The sequence below is a fragment of the Sander lucioperca genome, chromosome 7 (genome assembly GCF_008315115.2).
Source record: "Sander lucioperca isolate FBNREF2018 chromosome 7, SLUC_FBN_1.2, whole genome shotgun sequence".
NCBI classification, from domain to species: domain Eukaryota; kingdom Metazoa; phylum Chordata; class Actinopteri; order Perciformes; family Percidae; genus Sander; species Sander lucioperca.
In genome coordinates this window covers 26068317-26089091 of record NC_050179.1, presented here as the reverse complement: position 1 = coordinate 26089091, position 20775 = coordinate 26068317, and the positions used below count along the sequence as shown (strand labels likewise).

At 41.6% G+C, this 20775-nt stretch overlaps 1 protein-coding gene across 2 annotated transcripts in view; it reads left to right on the top strand.

Moving 5' to 3' along the window:
* Positions 1-248: 248 nt before the first annotated feature.
* The window catches only part of gnao1a (guanine nucleotide binding protein (G protein), alpha activating activity polypeptide O, a), a 130264-nt gene continuing 109737 nt past the window's right edge, over positions 249-20775 (top strand). Inside the window, exons 1-2 of one of the 2 annotated variants that reach the window (XM_031294856.2) lie at positions 249-1004; positions 1844-1886. In XM_031294856.2, coding sequence (XP_031150716.1) covers positions 887-1004; positions 1844-1886 — 161 coding nt within the window. In that variant the 5' untranslated portion in view covers positions 249-886. The remainder of the gene's footprint in view (positions 1005-1843; positions 1887-20775) is intronic. The other variant, XM_031294855.2, reaches the window with a different exon arrangement.

Here is a 20775-nt window from a genome sequence, read left to right as displayed (position 1 = left end):
CAACAGATTATCCAAGCAATCAAGGTAGGCCTACCAGCGGTGAGTTATTAGCCTAATTAAAATATTTCTTGAACACTCACAGTTTTGATGCAACGGCGTTTGATATTTATTTTCTATCTGGTAACAGAATGCCTAATATTGGACTATAACATAGTGCACCACTAGGCCGCGCCACTGATGTTCTCTCTCTCTTTCTCTCTCTCTCTCTCTCTCTCTCTCTCTCTCCTTTTTCCCCTGCTCTGACGTCAGCAACCTGCAATTGAACGAATGAACTAACGAACGAGCGAGCCCCTACCGGAGCTACCGGGAGGCAGTAGAGTTACAGAGCGAGTCCCCGCCGCCCGCCTCGGAGGAGCCAAACGGAGGAAGGTCCACTGTGAGCCGCCGTGAGAACCAAACGATGCGAGCGCTGCTCCCCGCCGCCAAGCAACACATTGCCTAACGTTATTATCGACGAGTGGAGAAAAAGTGAACCGTTACCGTGATTTACCGACAGATACACAGAAGACAGAAGGAAGACGGACTGGCGGACGGACAGTAACAGTAACCACCGAGACCACGCTTGAGAAACACACAACCGCGGTGGCTACATCGTGCTGCGTTTGCGTTGTGGATTCAAACCGAGCGGAGCCTTGATTTGAATGCGTTAGCGGTGTCGTAGCCCCGGCTTGAATCGAGAGCGACAGAGAGGGAGCTGCCCAGAGAGCGAGAGAAAGAGGGAGCATAGAGGAGTCGAAGGCATAGCACAGAAAAAAAGGAGGAAATAACACCAAGGATTTGCAACTAGCTTTGTTGCCACGCACAAGTTTCATTGAATCCCCATTTTATTGCCTGTATCACCGTGGATACCGGTATCGGTAACGCTATCAAGCTGTGCTCTCTAACCATGGGATGTACTCTGAGCGCAGAGGAGAGGGCGGCTCTGGATCGGAGCAAAGCCATCGAGAAAAACCTCAAGGAGGACGGTGTCACCGCGGCCAAAGATGTCAAACTGCTGCTGCTCGGTAAGAGAGTTCAATTGTACCAACAGTAGGGGCCGTAGAGGGGAGGGGGAGGGTGGGGGGGTGAAAGGTGTGGTGTGAGGGGGTGGGCGTTTGGTAAAAGATGACCATTTCTGAAGAAAGCGGTGGATACAAATAACAAACATAACGTCTATTATAAGCTAACAAAACCGCCCAATGTGAACAAAAATCCAATACATTGGCTTAATTTGGCTGATTTTGCCTTCTAAACACACCCTGTCGTCTCATTACATCACTTTGAAGCAACCGGCTATAATAGCCTAGGTTTTTTAGTCATTAAAGATATGCCAGGTGGGTGAAATGTCATTTTGCAGAATCAGTCAGTATGTAGGTAAAAGGTGGGAACTCTACCGTACATCAGAGGTGATAACTGCAGATGGATGCCAGAAAAAAATGGCTGTATGCAGCAATGGAGGGGCAAGCATAAGGCAGTGTTGGTTAATTGGTTTTGGGAGTGGGAGATTGATTCATTGATTATTTGTGGGAAAAGAAGCCCTCCAAGTATTTAATATATTTGACTGACTAAATTGAAAGATGGAAGATGGAAGGTAATACAAAAAAAGGATGTTGAGGAAGGAAAGGGTGCAGCACTTTGTCCATCTTTGTATCACCACCCTGCTGCTGCTGGCTTTTATTCACTAAGGTTTTTAAGAGGCTGATTCTCTTCTCTCTTCTTTCGCACACTCTCTAGCTCTCTTTCTCTCTCCCACCCCCTTCTCTCTCTGTCTCCATCTTGCTCTCTCTCACACACACACACACACACACACACACACACACATATACGCCCTGGTTACATTGTCTTATTTTCTCTTATCCCTCAGGGGCTGGAGAATCAGGGAAAAGCACCATCGTCAAACAAATGAAGTAAGTCTCTAATAAGCACGGTCTAATAACCCTATAGAGTGGATGTGTGTTCCTCTCTCACTCTTTTTCTTTCTCTCTCTCTCTCACACACACACACACACACACACACACACACACACACACACACACACACCTCAAAACGAGCACCTTGACTTGGTGTCAAGGTTTTTTCTTGGAAAAGCGTGATGATGGTGGCCCAGAGCGTAACCCCAACTGACCTGTCAAACATCTGCTCACGCTCCACTCTTTCAACCCTTGTCAAACACCTGATGTTGCTCTATGTGGGTGGAAAGATGTGCCAAATTGGTCGTAGGTAAAAAAATAATGTAGGTGCAGTGATTTACTCTACTGCTATGTATGCAGGTGGTTGCTTATTCTGTCATATTTTGTTTCTTAAATATGTCATGAAAATAGACACTCTGTGTTGTCACTCTTCTCTCAGTGTATACTAGGGCTGCGCGATACGAGGACAATATGTGATGACGCTGATGAATATCGCGATAACTATTTCTTGCGATAAATAAACTAATTTAAAGTAAGTCAGTAACTCAGTTCTGCCTGTCTGCTGCTCAGTATTCTGCTAAAATACAACGTACTGCTTGTTAAATTTAAAACAAAAAAAGGAAATCATTTACAACATTTTTTTTATGAAGTCATTTCCTGCATATGGGTAGTTTAATTTAAAAGAAATATAGACACTTTATGATCCATTTCTGTGTAAAAGGGCTGCACACACCTTGCGTAAAAAATATAAATAGACTGTCCTGTTTTGTTGCTTATCACCTGATTTAGAGTGGAAGCGTAGTGTTGGAGCATCCCCTCCGCATACGTACGCGTGCAATGTAGCCGGCCCGTAACAATGTAAAAAAAATCACTTTTTGCATCCCTAATATTTCTTAACCCTAGATAAAGAGTTACTTTTGTTATGGCACCATCAGTTGCTGCTGGCTGCTGTAGCCTACAAAACGTTTATGTAAGTAGCATGGAGCCTGTTGGCTGTGTCAGTGTCTGTTAACCAGGGGCTAGTCCCATATTGCCCTGATAAAATACCACCACAGTTCCTGTTTTACCCCCTGTAGGGACTCTATGACTACATTTACATGCACACAAATATTCCACTATTATTCCGAATATGACAATATTCCGAATTTGATTCAGGTCATGTAAACGGCATATTCTGAATAAGGCCTTTTTCCGAATATAGCATTTTCCGATTACGATGTGGGATATTCCGGTATTATTCGTGTTTTAGAGGCATTCTTTGGACATGTATACAGCGCATTCGGAATATGTGTCTCAATCTGTTTTTTTTAACGCCTCTTGCCTGCTTACGGTCAGCTCTGTGCGTTGCTATGGTTGCTGTACACAAACCATCCAGCCAACAGTTTGCAAGGCTGCAGACCTGATAAGGAGAAACACAGCTACTTTTAAACATGACTTGGATAGCAAAGGGTTTTTGGATATGCAAAAAAAAGTCACAACGCTGACCTTTTCAAGAAGCTGGTTGAAGGAATGAAAGAGGGACGCTGTGTTCACACGCTCCAACAAGTCCACCACCGCTGAAAAACGTTGAAAAAAAATTTGCGTTTTGCACGGCTACATGTTAACGGGAATGTTAGTGGAATATTCACTTTCATTAGCCATGTAAACAGCGTAGTCGGAATATCGTCTTTTTCGGAATAAGGGCAAAAACCGGAATATATTGTGCATGTAAACATAGTTAGTGTTTTCCTGTGGTACTTACCAGTGAGTTTAGTGACTTAATTGAAGCGGTTTCTTTTTTACTTCTATGGTATCATTATAATTTGATATTAATAATTATAGTGTCCTTTATAATACTCCTATAGGGACTTATCTGTGGCGCTTAGTGCATAAGCTCTTGCAAGCGTATTATACTTTAATACTGTTTTTGTGTTAACTATCCTGCAGCAATAATCCTATAATATATCTACAATATTTTCTGTAGTTCTTTTTAAAGGTCCACTGGACATAGCATAGCACCCCTCACCCCCCTGTCATTTTATCTGTAATCCAGTTGTGACATATGGTTTCTCTTCAGTTGCCTCTGCTCATTTTCCAGACAGCCGAGTGCGTTTTAGCCGATAATAGGCTTTGGTTGTGAACGTAGAGTGACATATCGCATGAGGACATAATTCAGTGGATCCAGATGAGCCTGTTTCTCAGCTGTGGATGGTCATTCCAGCAGCACAGCACATTCTGCACACTGACTGACCAATGCTCCCAGTGGCTTTATTGGATATATATAGTATAGTATAGTAGGCCAATACCTTCGGGGCAAAGGAATTCATTGCTGTGGGAAATAACACGTTTACGTGATTTGGAGTGATGCAAATAAATATCAATAGGTGACTGTGTTAGTCCATATAGGCTTTAAGGGATAGTTTGGATTTTTTAAAGTAGGGTTGTATGAGGTACTTATTCGTAGTCAGTGTATTATTACCTAGAGTAGATGGCGGTCGGCACAGCAACAGTTTGGGATAGCAGGCACAGAAGCTAAGCAATGGACTGCTGTTGACGGGGGCAGCTGCTAAACGTATTTTAGCCACAATCAATATCTGTCCAAGTGTACACTATAGTTGGAATATTTTTACAGATTCACCTTGCCGTCAAATAACCCTGGAGATGCTTGTCTACCGCTGCCTCGAACTAAAGTTGCAAAGATGAATTGATTTGTTGTCAACTATTAAATTAATCGCCATCTATTTTGATAATCGATTAATCGAATAATTTGAGTAATTTTTAGTAATTTTTTTTTAATGAAAAAAACAAGACATTTGAAGATGTCATCTTAGGCTTTGGAATAAACAATGACCAACATTTTCCTTTTACCATTTTCTGTTTTATTTTATAGACCAAACAACTAATTGATTAATCGAGAAAATAATCGACAGACAGTTGCAGCCCTAACTCGAACGGTTAGTTAGTCAGTTTTGTTAGTTCCTAACTCTTTTGAAACGGCAACGTCACACAGCAAACACAACAATCGTAGCAGCGGAAGACCAGCAACTCCCGGTTCTGCGAAGTAAAATTTCTGTTTTTGACAATGGAGTCTGGTGGCTTTGATGAGAGCGTAAAACAGCTTCAGTTCCCTCCGTGTAAATTTAAACCGGGCTGTCGGGCCGCAAGGTAAAGTGATAAAAATATTCTTAATATAGTGCACAGATGTTGAACAGATTTTGATTTTTAGGTGGCTAAAATATGTTTCGCTGCTGCCCCCGTCAAACAGCAGCTTCTGTGCCTGCTTCTCCAAACTGTTGCCGTGCCGAATTCAAAAAATCTGAACTGTCCCTTAAAGCCTATAATGCTAATATTGCAGATATTATAGATTAGATTACATTAGATTAGATAGACTCTATTGATCCCAAATTGGGAAATTGTATTGCTACAGCAGCTAAATATCAGACACACAGCACACATACAGAATATACAAGAAATAATAAATAGGATAGAATACAAGAACAAATATTGAAAAAATAAAGGAAATAATGTACACACGTGTACAAGTTAGGAATAAAAATGTACAACTACTTAAATAATATTTCTAAAGATGTAAGTAAAACCTATGTTAATGCAAGTTGCACTTAGTGCAGTATTGTGATGCATATGAGTCTTATCATCATCATAACATCTTAAGACTCATTGGTGACGTGTTAAAAAGTTGTATTGCCTGTGGTAGGAGTGATTTCTTGAAATAGGAGGTGAATTGCTGCTTTACACTCATTGTTACAAACCAAAGACACACAGTATGGGTGTAACAGATTACTATGATTATACAAATTTTACTGTACAGTATTTCTTGACAGAAAGAGAGTTTCCTTTTAGCTGGTTCACAACCCGCTCACTCCTTTCAGTCATTCCAGCCATGCCTCCTCCATGCTTCTGTTGTCTGTTTACAGCCTACAAGCTACTCTTGCTTATGTGTAGGCTTGAGTTGATGGAACGGGCAGACAACATTGTCTGTTAGTTAAAGAAAGTTAGAAAAAGAATTATTAAATACGCTCTGCATGCTTCTCAGGGGCCACCTTACCTCTGGATTAAAAAGCAATGTGATACAATGTTCCCTAACAAGCTGATGATGTGTAATGTCCATGAACGCTTTGCTGTGGCCATGGCCGAAGCTTTACATAAGGCAGATATTTTCAAAAGTGCCAACTGCTGTAAATGCAGGAGGGCCACCCTTCTGTCTTCCAAATGTCTTCCATACTAGAAATAACTGCTTGATTTGTGCAACTTCAAACCAAAATGTGTACTTTTTCGCAATATCTTCTAGTATTTGTGTTTCTATACAAAGGAATTCTGATATTATAGAGAGGGAAGCTGCTTTTTAAGTGGTGGACAGCGCCCTACTAGGGAAGCCTTTTACGTTCCTGTTCAGAGACGCTCTGCTATTTCCGGAACCGCATCAGAGGATTGGGATGCTCTAACTGCATTTTCTTTCACAGTGCTTTGAACATCTGGGGCGGGCTCAAGTGACCAATTTTGTGTGTGTGTGTGTGTGTGTGTGTGTGTGTGTGTGTTCGTGTGTGTGTGTTCGTGTGTGTTCAGCGCGCGAGAGAGAGATGAGTGGATAAGATTTGAATTTGATGGTGTGTGTATATTGCACTGCAGAGTGTGTCGTAGTTGTGCATGTGATGTCAGCCGTTGGAAATAAGAAGTGATCTATTTCACTCGGTTCCATCATACAGACACACAATGTATCTTACCATTCATATGCTGATGACACACAATTATATATCTCACTTTCACATGGTAAGCTCAGCCCTGACTGAGTCCTCACTGGGACAAAAAAAAACAAACAAACATATTACTCCTATACTTGATCACTTCACTGGCTTCCAATAAAATACAGAAATGATTTTTCAAATATTGCTCACTGTTTACAAATCATGCAGTGCATCTGTGACCTGCACACTGCTAACAAACCCTCCAGAACTCTTGGAAGGTTTTCAGTTATTATTGGCCTGCTCTCTGGAACAAATTGCCTGACGATATAAGAGGCACCATAACTGTTGTCTTTTAAAAGCAAGCTTGTTCTCTCAAACCTATGGCTACATTGCCTCCATATCAAATTCAAACAGGGGTCATTAGCATGACCATATTGATACACAGTATCGCTAAAGCACATAGTACAGGGACAGGGAAACATACACATTTACAAACATATACCATATCTCTGTCTGTCAGTCTCTTTCCCTAGTCTATAAGTTATTTATGGAAATTACTTTTGGATTGTGCAAACATTAACAGTACATGTGTCTGCCAAAACTCTCCTTTGAAACACAGATTATTGCTTTCTCAGATGATGCAATCACTCAGTGACTCACGATAACGCACTGATAATAACATTTTGAGCAGAGCACAGGTGCATTTTTGTGTGTGTGTGTGAGAGAGAGATAGAGAAGGAGATTTAGGAGTGAAAGTGGATCACAGTTGTGTATGGGTGAGTGAGTTATCAAGCTGTGAAGCTACTGCCCAGTCTAATGTAAAACTGCATTTGTAAGACAAGTCAATGAAAGGAATGACGAGGCGAGGAAGACAATGTATGACTGTGCCGAAAGGAAGGGAATTTTAAGGGAAAGGATTTGCTTGACAAACATGTGAATGACTAGTCAGGCTATCACCAGAACAAGCTCAATATTTTAAGATTGAACATTAGTCTGGGGAGTCTGCTCTGTATTTTCTCTGCACAAGAGGCGTGATCAGCGGGCGTAGTTCACATGACTCTGGGCCAGATGTAATAACGCTTTTGCGCCCTCGGGCGTATTTGTTTCGCAACGTGCGCGTAAAAGCATGGCGAGGTATGTACAAACAGGCCGCACTGAGGTAAAAGCACAGACTGCCTGTCGCGGGAACTGAAAATGGCAAATTGCGCTTTTCCGTGTCATGCATATGCATTCATGGGTGGGTGAAGGGGAAAGTGGGAGTTTCCCATAAAGAGATGGGAGGGGAAGCGCAAAGTGCGCCTAATTATGTATTCAATTGTCCGCCTCTCAAAAGCAGGTGTAAACCTGGAAGTGGGTTTCCTCTCATATGCCTCCTGGTGCAATGGCAGCAGTAATCCAAGCAAGACGAAGACATAGGCCAAGGAGACGAGCTGAAGAGATTTTTGCCACAAGGATCACACTTTTTCAGTTGAGTGAACACAATCATTAAGCGTTACAGATTAAGCAGCCATGCCATCTCACAAAGCCATCTCCGACTCAACGTTCACATTCCACTCCAGCAGTTGTTAAACTCCTCGCTACATTACAAATATTGGCTTTAGGATCATTTCAAACAGTCATAGCATCAGCAGTGGGAATATCGCAGTCTGCACTCAGCCGTATCATAGCACCAGTACTTAACGCTTTGCTACAGCGCACTAGTCATTACATACATTTCCCCACCACTAATGCCGAAATAACACGCATCAAGCAGGATTTCTTTGCCATCGGCCATTCAATTGCGCTTTTAAATGCAGGCAATTTACGGTATAGTGGGCGGAGAAAGGCGCCGATTACCCGATGAACTGCAGGTTTGGTAAATACGACGTAAGCTGATGTATCACAGCGTGCGCTTTCTGCGGGTTGGCCATGGCGCTGATAACACTACTTTCGCAAATGTGCCCTCTGCACGCAATTGGACAGCCCTTCAACCAATCAGACCAACGATCCGGGTGACGTAGCAGCGACAGCGGCATCAACGGGTTGCTGCGCTTTGGTGGCCGCCATGCTTGGTTGCTTCTCTATCGTCATCGTGTCAAACCTGCCCATAGCGCACCAGGTGGATAAGCCAGTTTGTGATTGGTTCCCCCAAATTTGTATCGGAAGCAGGATAGATAAACGTACAGGTTTGCAGCCTGAGCTGCAGGGCAAAATCAAATCGCCGGCAGATCGGGCTGGGTTTACCCAGTCTAGTGAATGACTGGATTGTGTGTGTTTGTGTATACTTACATGATCGCCTATCAGTGAGTGCAATATCTGGGCCAGCAACCCAAGGGACTTGGTCATGTGTGAACCGTACACAGAGGGCGTGTGTGCGTGTGCGTGTGACACCATCTGTTTATGGAGCCTATGTGTGCTTAAACGTGTGCAAAGGTTCTCTTCTTCGCTTCCCAGCTGGCGAACTGACCTCTCCAGCCACGCTCACTGTGAGTGTGTGAGAAAAATAATGTAATGTGGTTATACGAGGAAGCCACTGCTTGGCACAGCCACTCAAAAAGTGGGGGAAAGAGAGAGGTCCTAGTGCTGCCCCCTCCCTTTTGTTCTTTTGAAATGATGTTTGAGTTGTTTGCACTTTGCCGTTAAAGGCTCTGCTTCAGGGGCTGGTTCTGTAAGGGCAAAGTCCAGAGATGGATATTAGTTCAGGGGTTGCATACGATTTAATTGGTTACGTTTTAAAAGAAAACTTGATACACACTAAGTTCAGCTTACTTGGCTTCATACTACTTTGTCTGTAAAAACAGCTGTATAATGGCTCCAGAGGGACTGCTCTATGGTTTGAAAAATTAACCCTAATGATGATGTCATCGGGGTTATCTCGATTTGGGCTTGGAGATTACAAGTTTGTAATCGGAAGCATGCGTTGCAAACTGGGGCATTGTGTGGGAAAGACATTGGGCTTTTACCAAACAGGAAAAGTCTAATGATAGATACTATCAAGTTGATTATAATTTATGTTGCTATTCTGCTATCTGATCATTTGCTGTAAATAATGGTGTCTTGTAAGCCTGTTTAGGCTGGGCATATTTTTTTTTTATGCATGCAGGGTTTTTCCTGACTCAGAATGGGCCTTTGGGGGGGGGGTGACTACGCAAGACAGTAAGCATGTCTGCAGTCATGTTTCCATCAATGTATTTTTATGCGCATTTTGAAGTATCACATTAGAAAATGTTGATGGAAACGGCAAAATTCGAGAAAAAAAAACGTCCTCAAATTTGCAAAAAAGTTTATACGCTCGCTTGAGGTGGTTTTTGCCTTTTTTGAAAAAGACTTAATACACAAAATGGGAGATGGAAACAGCTTTGCCGAATAAGTTGTGACGTAGCGAACATGTAACTCACATGACTATAGTCCCGGTATCCATCGGATGGGGGGAGGATTGGGATATGGGTCCCATCTATTGCGCTTGTGGCGCAAGGTGCGTTGTGGAGTTGGGGTGCGTCATTGCCTGTGCCCCAGCCACGTCGGGTAAATTGACAAATTGGTTCAACAGCTTGAATTGTATGGCCCTGCACACCGCGTATACACAGCGGTGAACGGTTGTCTCGCTGACACCAAATGTCTCTGCCACAACCCTGTATTCTGCACAGGTGGCCAACTTGTACAATGCTACCTCTCTCCATTTAGCCAAAGAGCTTAGCTTCTAAACTCTTTGATTTAGCACGCCGGTTTGCAATCTACAACCATGCGTAACGTCAACTTGTGACGAAACTACACTTTGTGTAGTCTAGTTTATTCGCTCCAAACCAGTTGATGGAAACACTTCTAATTCGCATTTTCTTTTTTTCTTCTTTTTCGCTTGACAACTAGATGGAAACATGGCTTGTGTTACCTTATTTGACAGTAATCTGTATGCATGTGCCTGTTATTTCTGACAATTTGATAAACAAAATGTCCATTATGCTTGAGTAAATGAAACCCCAATCAACAAAACTACTTAAAAAAATAATATTAATATTACAATTCCACCGTTAAAAATCACCGGGAGAGTCACAGCCTGACTCTGGATGGTAAAACTGAGATAAGCGCTCCTATTCAAGTTAATGTTCTACTTTTTCAACTGTTTGTTAAATTGCTCTTAAACACAGTCGGAGAGGATTTGAAGTGCTTTTTTCAATTCTCATCATTTTGGTGCTGGGGATTTTCCTTTGGGGCTGGCTAAAACCTCTTTGGGGGGTGCCAAACATTCCTCTATGCAGGAAAAACACTGGCATGACACAGTAATATAATTATTCATTCATTCGTTCATGCATTTTTGTAAATGAAGGATCCAGTTTTTGCTGTAGCTTTATCAATACCAGGAGACTAAAAGTGAGGATAGCCCAGCCTCTTTGCTGGAGTACCACTTTTAATCAAAACAACTGACAGTCCTGATTTGAATTAGTCGTGTTTGCTCTGAATATGTTTCGGAAACTCCATATTGAGCCCTCTGGCTGCAGGCGCTTTGAGAAAGTGAGCACAGGGAGTCTTCCTGACTTCTCCAGGCCCCCTGATAGCCATGACATCGTTTCATACCTGATTACATCTCCAGGTAATTTCCTTTCCAATCGTTAACAGTTTACAACCCATATACAACTATACAAACTGTGGGCATAAGACATGCTGGGATAGATGCAGTTTACAGGCGCTGAATAACATCAATAGAAATGGCCTTGATTACTTACTAGGGGTGGGGGAAAAAAAATCGATACAGCATAGTATCGCGATATTTTCTGTGGCAATACTGTATCGATACACAGACGCCAAGTATCGGTCTGTTATTATATATGTGTTGGTCAGTTTGTCTGCTTGACTATCCCATTTTGCAGCAATAAAATTGAAGTGAGATGAAAAAACTGAGAAACGTATCTTTTTAGATAAAACAGATGTTGACAAAGTTTCCTTTTAGGGACATCATTTGAAATTGGGAAACATTTGAAGTTGGAAAAAAGGTAATAAATTGCAATATATCCCAGAATATTGCAATATGTTTAAAATCGCAATAATATCGTATCGTGAAATCAGTTTCGTGATGATATCGTATCGTGAGGCCTCTGGTGATTCCCACCCCTGTTACTTACACAACAATGTTGATTTGTAGTTCACTAACAGAGTTACCAAATAATACCGAAACAGGGGAGAGCAAATGCTCTATCATAATTTCATCATCCTTGTTTATTAGGTAGGGTTGGGTATTTTTTTTCCGATACCGGTGCTAAAACGATACTTTTAAAACGGTGCCGGCGCCCAAACGGTGCTTCAACCGAAAACATGAACATGAACCATGACAAAACAAAACAAATTGGCAGTACCAAACATAGATTTTTTTTTTGGCACCTATAGCACATTGCGCATCAACACAAGCCTGTAAACATAGAGGCTTCAATGAATAAAGAAAATAAAGTACATACTGGCCATTTAAGTACAGTAGGCTACCAAAAATAGTGACCTATAACACATTGAACTAAATATGGCCCTGATACAGGCTCTATCTGAACTCCTTGAACATGTCTTTACATAATTAAAACATGTCAATCGGCATGCTGCAGCTACAGCTTCAGTCTCTAGAGAAATGGAGTTTGTCAATTGCCAATTTAAGTACAGTATTAAAAACAGAATGATTTCTTAGCACACTCTTTAACTGCTTGCCTTTCATGTCTTCAGCTGTCCTATCAAAATAAAGGCCGCCCCCCCAAAAAAAAAGTCATTTAAAAATTAAATCGCGAACAGGGGTGAATCGAGATCGCGATTTTATAACGATTAATCGTGCAGGCCTATTCAGTAGCACCGAAATGAGGCACCGAAATCCTCCTTGCTGTAGATACCGGTTGTTTAGGCACTGGTGCCATATTAGCACCGGATCTCGGGTCTTCCATTTGTATTGCTATTTCCTTTCCTTCTTTAACAAAAACAAAAACCGTTGAATAATACACTTCTGAGACAATATATCATGAGTAGGGCTGTCAAACAATTCATTTTTTCTTAATCGCGATTAATCGTTAATTTCAATAGTTAATCGCATGTTTTATCACATGACTAAAAGTCAATTAGTTTGCATTTCATAACTGTTTTTAAGTCTGTGTTATCAATGTAAACCAATTCTTACCAGTGTATCTTTATTAGGAAATCAAATGAATGCAAAGAAAGTTACTTGAACTTGACTTTTAGATTTATTTTAATTTCAAATCAAAAGATGTGCAACGAGACTGAGGTAACACAATCAATGTCTTCAGAAATATAGCTTGCCTTAAGCTTGCTTTTTAAAAATGTAAAAATAAATTATACAGCAAAAGTGCATGCACAAGATGTATGTTCACACATTGTAAAGTGCATAAGTAAAACAAAATACTCCATAGCTTCATTATCTTCGAGTTCAGTTCAAACTAACTTGCCATATTGAGAAATATGCACAAGTGCATGTGCAAAATGTACAGCACATTTCAATAAAGTGCATAACAAACAGAAATAATCCATATCTCCATTAACTATGTTCTATGCTGCAGCAGGATGTAGGAATTGTCTGTGGCAGCTTGACAACAATAAAAAGGTGCCCCAAAGGGTCAGAATAGTAGCAGCCAAAGATTCTCGAGCGTAATGATTCTTCGTAGCAAAGATTATTTGGTTACGGCACCAAGAGGCGGTGTAAAATAAAGAATCTGTCATCGCGACTAACGTGATTAATGCTGACAGCCCTAATCATGAGACATTTCTAAAAACGAATTGCTTTCTAAGAAGAATGCACATCACATGTCAGTCAGTCAGTCTGACATTCATTTGTAAAGAAGAGCATAATATGGATTTTCTGCATTCTGTTCATTTTCTGTTTTGCTAGAAACCCATATGATGTAGTCGCCGTCGGCGGTACCGTCTAAACAGAACATATTTAGGTCAATCATTGGTAAAAAAAAATAAATAAAAACTATCGATTCTAGGGAAAAGAATCAATTCTAAAACCCCTCCCACCCCTATAGTTTATAGATGAATAGAAGCCCTCCTCATTTGTTCCTCACCAACCTGATCTCACAGAATTCCGTGAGAAATTAACTCAAAATCTGTGGCAGGTTCACGGAATCGCAAAACATTCCGTGATGGGCCCACGGAAGAATTCTGTGAAATGAACATGGCCCCTTAAGTTAAGGAAAAGGTCATGGGTGGGCTTATGGTTCCGTGACACGCGGGAAGAACGGGACGGAAAAGAAGAAAGCGACTTTAGGAAACTTGACATGCGGGACACGATCCCTGGTCTCCCGGGTGAAAGTCCTGTGTTTGACCCATCCACCACCCCAACCAACCTCCTTACGTGGAATTTCGGCCTTACATAGTACTCGCTACCGTAGTCGCTCTTAATGCTACGTCATCTTCTCATTGACTTTACATTGGCATTGTTTTCCGTGGTGGCCACATGGATTTTTCCCACATTCCGTGCCACCACCACGTAATGCGCTGTTAACAATTCGTGACCATTTCACGGAATTCTGTGCGACCAGTCTGTCCTCCACTGTAACTCACATAACAAGGCTCAACACCTTGCCAAAGGTATCTGCACTCAGTATTATTTAAAATAACTAAAGAAAAATGTGTCCAATCCTCTGCCATTTGGATTTGAGCAAAGAAACATCAAACCCATTCAGTCAGTACGCCGCTGTGTGTATAATACACAGAGCTTCACACCCTGTCTTTCTCCTTTTCTTCGTCTTTGGCTCGCTCTTGCAATGCATGTGTGTTTTTGTGCCACGCTGACGTGATTGGAGGCGACCAGCCGAAGGGAGAACAAACGCTGTCCGTCCCTCACGGCTGCACCGCTTCCCACAGGCTGTTCCCACCGAGTGTGTGTGTGTGTGTGTGTGTGTGTGTGGTTTCTCTACAACAGGAGATAATTAGGTCTAAGCCTCAGAAGAGGAGAATAAAAGGGGGAAGGGGAGGAAGATGGAGGGGGGAAAAAAAGGTGGTGGTTTTTTGCACACCCATAGGGAGAGGGGGGTTATAGATGGAGGAACACAGAAAGGGAGTTTAAATGAAGAAAAAATGAATGCCCAGAAAGACAACAAAGAAAGAAAGAAAGGAGGGAAAGAAAGAAAGACGGAAAGAGGGGAGAAGGGGAGAAAGAAAGAGGGACGAAAGAAAGCAAGAAAGAAATGAGACAGAAAGAGAGGCAGAAAGGGGGGAGAAAGAGGAACGAAAGAAAAGAGAGAGAGAAAGAAAGGAGGAAAGTGGGTAGGAGGAAAGAGAAAGAAAGGCGGAAAGAGGGGAGGAAAAAAAGAGAGGAAAAGAAAGAGAGAGGGGAGCAGTGGACATAGAAAGGACTAATATGGAGGAAATAGGAAGTTTGAATAAGTGGTGGAAGTAAGGATAAAGAGAAGAAGGGTGATGAAGAATAAAGTGGGGGATGACGATAGAGGCTGCTCAGGGAAAATAAAAAAATAAGAATGAGAGGAGAATTACAGGGACACCCAGCAGAAGCAACCAGGGAGAACAATTCAATCCAGGGAGGAGGAGTGTGAATGAGGTTGGGGAGGTAAGCTGAGGGAAGCAAATCCATTTTGAGCTGAAGAAGAGAGATTGGCAAGTGAAAGACCATGTTCTCACTTATTAACGCCAGCTAGAGGAAGTGACAGAGGGAGACGAGGACTGGGTCGTCACGGTGCAAAGGGTGCTCCTAATCTGGACCCTCGATCATTTTTACACCCTTCCTCCCTCCAAGGAGAGAAAATTGCGAGCAAAAGAAAAAGGAAGAGAGGGAGGGAAGGGGCTCATGTCGGCACCAAACTCAAGAGACTGTCTGTGACTGGTCATCTGAAACAGTCCGTCAGCCAGATAGTCATCCTCCATTGGATAAATATAGCCGTGGGCGTGCTCATCGCCGGAATGATTTGATTGGCTGCCTCAGTGAGTTGTGAAATAACAGCAAGGGAACATCTCATGATAGGTGTGTGTGTGTGTGTGTGTGTGTGTGTGGGCTTGTTTAACTATATTTGTGGGGTCCAAAAACTGGGAGTCCAGTATACTTGTGGGGTCCCAACAGCTTTGTGGGGCCAAAATGCTGGACCCCAGAATTTTAAAGGGCTGTTTGAGGGTTAAGACTTGGTTTTAGGATTAGGGTTAGAATTAGGTTATGGTTAGGGTGAGGGTGAGGGTTAAGGTTAGGCATTTAGTTGTGATGGTTAAGGTTAGGGTAAGGGGCTACGGAATGCATTATGTCAGTGATGGGTCCCCACAAAGATAGTGCCACAAACCTGTGTGTGTGCTTGTTTTACTATATTCATGGGGTCCAAAAACCGGGGAATACAGTATACTTGTGGGATCTGCACAGCCTTGTGGGGCCCAAAATGCTGGACCCCACAAGGTTAAAGGGCTGTTTGATGGTTACGACTACATTTTAGGATTAGGGTTAGAATTAGGTTATGGTTAGGGTTAGGGTAAGGGTTAAGGTTAGGCATCTAGTTGTGATGGTTGGGGTAAGGGGCTAAGGAATGCATTATGTCAATGACGGGTCCCCACAAAGATAGTGAAACAAACGTTTGTGTGTGTGTATGATAGTAGGGGTGGGGGAAAAAGTGTAATATTGTATGTGTGGATTTTTTGGACACTGTCATGACACATGAACTCTAAACCTAACCTTAACCATAACTTGTCATGACAAAAACTGAAGGACACTTACTAAAAGAAGTGTTATGTCATAAACGTTTATGACTTGTTTATAATGTTTATGATACGTTCATGACAATTTTTTTTTATTTTTTAAACCAATGCTGAGAGCGTTTTTTCCAGCAAAACCGACGGAAAGCAGAAAATGTTAAGAAATCCATGTTCTTTACAAATGAAATAAATGTCAGACTGACATGCGATGTGCATTTTTTTTTTTTTTTAGAAAACAATTAGTTTTCAGAAATGGCTCATGATATATTGTCTCTAGAAGTGTATTATTCAACTTTTTGTTTTTGTTAAAGAAGGAAAATAAAATCACAAATCTCAATACTATCCAATCGCATATCGTCTAGAATCACAACAAATGAAAATGGCAATACAAATGGAATCGGCACCCGTGTATCGTGAACGAACTGAATCATCCCAGTCCTAAATGATGACCTCAGCCCTTATTGTTACAGGCCCACTGGAGTCCCAGATCTTCAGATCTGCTCCAGTTTTCAACATTTCTCAGGTGTGGCGCGCCAGGTTTTTAGCCCTGCCAATAATCCTACAGTATGTATCCTGTCCGAACACATGAGTTTAGTTACTGGCGCTTTGAATGCAGAGCAAATCTTTCTGTCTCTGTCTACATTCATACCATTCCTTGTTCTCTTTTTCATTATATGAAAGGCTGTTTTTGCTCTAAGCCATGTCTGCTCTCTTTCTTGGTCTGCACATTTGTACCAGACCTGGTCAATGTGACTGTGTGTGAGGTCCGCGCGCTAATCAGGGCTTCTTATAAAAAACAAAGGTCTTTTGTGGAAGGAAATTGCGTGCGCGGGCCTGTTACACATCTAAACAATTGTGTGTTTTTCTTCAGTTTTTTCTTGCTGTTTGTTTTTTTTACTGTTGTTTGTGGACGTATGTTGATGCGGTTGTGTGTGTTTTTGTTTTAGACCTATTTGGCATATTTCATGTTAGTTCAGCGCGCTGCAAGACAAAGGAGTCTTGTTACAGTGGCAGCACTCAGCTGATAGAAAGTCAGCTGATGGTGACTGTGGCTGGCTCTGTAGCTAGAAGAGTACGTTTGAATCCATGTTTCTATTTTTTGTGTTGTATCACACCTAAGTGAGAGACAGAAATGTGAAGGAAATCAGAAAAAAGTGCTTTTCGGTCCAGAAGTTCTATAATAAATAGTACTTTGGTGACATCTTGTCGGACTGCTTTTGATTTAAATTTTGTAATGTAATTTTTGCAGCTGTGTTTGTGATGTTGCATTGGATTGCATTACGTTGTAAGGTTTTTCTGTTGTTTCTCCCTCCACGTGCAGTATGTGAGCACCCATAACATTTACACAAGTCGGATTATTGCATTGCTTTGCATTACATCATACAGGCAGGGTTCAATATTAGCACTATCTACTAAACCGCTGGTAAAATATGGAAGTGGCTGGTAGATTTGCTTCACTCCCCAGCCAAAAAAACATAATCTGATAAGTGGCTGGTCAAATTTGAACATTCCCTAGCCATTTGGCAGGTGGACTAAATAGTGAATTTTGAACCCTGCGTTCAGCTGTTTGTATTTTTCTCTGGTCACTGTGTAAATCCAGAAAAATTATCTTTAAAGATCCATTTTGGTATTTTGGGAATACAGGAAGTAGGTGGGTAGATTAATAACAATTGCAATCTTTTTATTGAGATTTTCAAAACAGAGAAATACAAACACGGTGGTGCCTTCTCAAAGAACATAGAAACATACATACACAACATTGTATAAAAGGCCATACAAAAAGCATGTATAATAATGGCAATAACACAGAATAAAAAAAATTGCAAATTCATGTTCAAAGTACAGGAGAAATGGCCGCCAGACTTTAAAATACTTGTTCATTAAAAGTTGCCAGAAATGGTGATTCAAAATATAAGGGCAGCACAATTAGTCGCAATTTTGTCGAAATCGCAATATGGACTAGTGCAATTTTCCAAATCGCAGGGCGAGGCGCAATATTTCTTAAAGGTAAAATATAATAACTTATATAATATAAGTATTGTTGTGCTGCAAAGATGTCCCGGCCTACAAATCCTATCCTACAGACTAAAGAAAAAAATCTTTGTTTGGTACAGATAATTGCAAAAATCACCCTAACATCATTTTCATTTCTTGGAATTTTTATTGAAAATGAGAATAGTGATACAAAAATGCTCATTCCCTGCAAAATCGTGAATCACATCGCAATATCAGTCAAAATAATCTCAATTAGATATTTTCCTCATATCGTGCTAAAAAATTTAAACTGTACAGCAGGTTAATAAAGTGACCAAATCCTCAAGGATGGTAGCTTGGCCCTTTTTTAGTTGTCTTTTCTTAATCTGATAAAAGAGTCTTATTACTGTATGTTGTCATTGAACGAATTCTGAATTCTTCAAATTTGCTGTCAAAGCAGCCAAGATCCAACCTGAAATGTACACACCCGACAGTTAAAGGAGAGTGGCGCGATGGGATGAGCCAGTGAGCCAATATCACAGTGACAAAGTGCTTCTAAAAAATCTGACCCTTTGAGCCCTTTGATTTCAAAGGTACAGTGTGGAGACCAATATATACAAGAAATATCCAGAGCAAAAAAAAAAAAAAAAAATCCCACAAATTCTAACTGAATCACAAGGCTTCAGTGCAAGGTTTGGGCTGTGACTCGTTGTGCAGCTGTTGTTACCTATAACTGTTAATTAGACACTGTCGGTTATGACACTGCCCTCTCTGCAACTGTCCCAGTAAGCTTTGCCAGGTGAGCGCCTGTGTGCCGGTTGGTTTTTGCACGTGCACTCGTGCACCTATGTTTCCCTGTAGAAAGAGAAGTCAGTGGGGAGGGAGAATGAATGAATTAATAGTTAACTGCAATGAGCAGTGAGAAGGGGAGATAGAGAAGTAACAGTGAGTGGGAGAGACTGACAGGGAACAAGTATGATGTTAGGTAAGAAATGGAGAGAGAGTGAGAAAGTGAGAGAGTGAGAGAGAGAGCGAGAGAGAGATGAAAGAGGACTTGGCAGAAAATAGAGGCACATAGACATGTGACAGTGAAACGGAGAGATAATGGCAGACAGATTTAATGAGGTCTTGCCAGATGTAATACTGAACTGTAATTATTCTGTTCCTCCTGTCTTTCTGGGTTTGTACGCTTGTGTGTGCAGCTTCTAACATCCCTGCGGAAGTAGCGGGAAGCAGACTGTGTCCGTTGGCACAAGAACTCTCCGTCAGCACATGACCAAACCTACCGAGCCAGGACTCCTCTCCAGCAGGGAATTGATTGTTATAGCTTCTTCACACTAAGGCGAAATAAAATATTTGCGTCGCGCCATTCGCGTGAGTTTGATCGCTGGATAATATATTTGGATCATTTTGTGTTTAATCGCGTTACTCGCGCTACTCGCGTATCCGCCAGTGTACAGCTGGAGGCACAAACCACGTTTCTTTCCGTCGTCATATGGCCAAAATAACCACTATTGCTGCTTAGTACCTGGTGTAGAAGTCACAGATACATCGGGAAATGAACAGCATGGTAATGTTTACTGCCTTCTCCAGGAAGGAAACTTTACGTTTGGATATCTGCCACTTCCAGCACCACTTGAAGTTCAGATTGTAGCGTTTTTAAATTGCAATAAACAGATAAAAAGTATGCTGAAATAACAACCTCATGATGGTGTTTTCTAAAAAGTCTGAATTCAAACTTTATCAGGTCTGTCCACAAGATGACAAGAAAACAACTTTTAAAACACTAGTTTTCTGGAGGGAGTTTGGATCGATCAGGGCTCTGCTAACATTGGAGCCGCTCCGTAAGTAGTCAAACTTCCCTGCTTACCTTTCCCCAAGAAAACTCCTTTCTACACATTCTTGCCACACATCTACACGTGAAGTTCTCGCTGCAGTTCAAATATTTCAACTCGTGCGAATTCGCGGCACGGCACAAATGAGGCCAATTTCGCATCCTCGCCTCATTCGCGACGCACCATTCGCATCATTTTGTGCCTCGACTTCACGTCTAATAGCGTCTTTGCATTGACTTTGTATGGACCCGCGCCGCCGAATTTGCGTGAAACGCGTTTGGTATGAACACGCTTTTAGACTCAAAAAGTGAACAAGGGTGGAAACTCACAATCTACCTGTCACAATGGAATTGTTGTGCCTCCACATTATACTGGCTCCTAGTTAAGATAAGATATAGTAGGGCTGCTCCCTCTTAGTCGATTAGTCGACTAATCGGTTGTTTTGGTCTTAGTCAACTAAGATTTCTTTAGTCGATTAGTCATGTTTTATGCTTTTTTCATGCTGAATGACTTATTTCCAAGAAACGTACGAGCACATCTCTGGTAAACACAAGAATTAAAGTGGTGCTTTTGCATGACTCTTTGCGGAGAAACTCAGATTTACAGATCTGTCGATTAAATCAACTAATCGATTAGTCGATACAATTGAATGAGTGTTAGTCGACTAAGAATTTCTTCAATCAAGCACAGCCGTAAGATATAGTAGGGCTGGGATGACATGCTTTTGTTCCCATTGGATTCTTT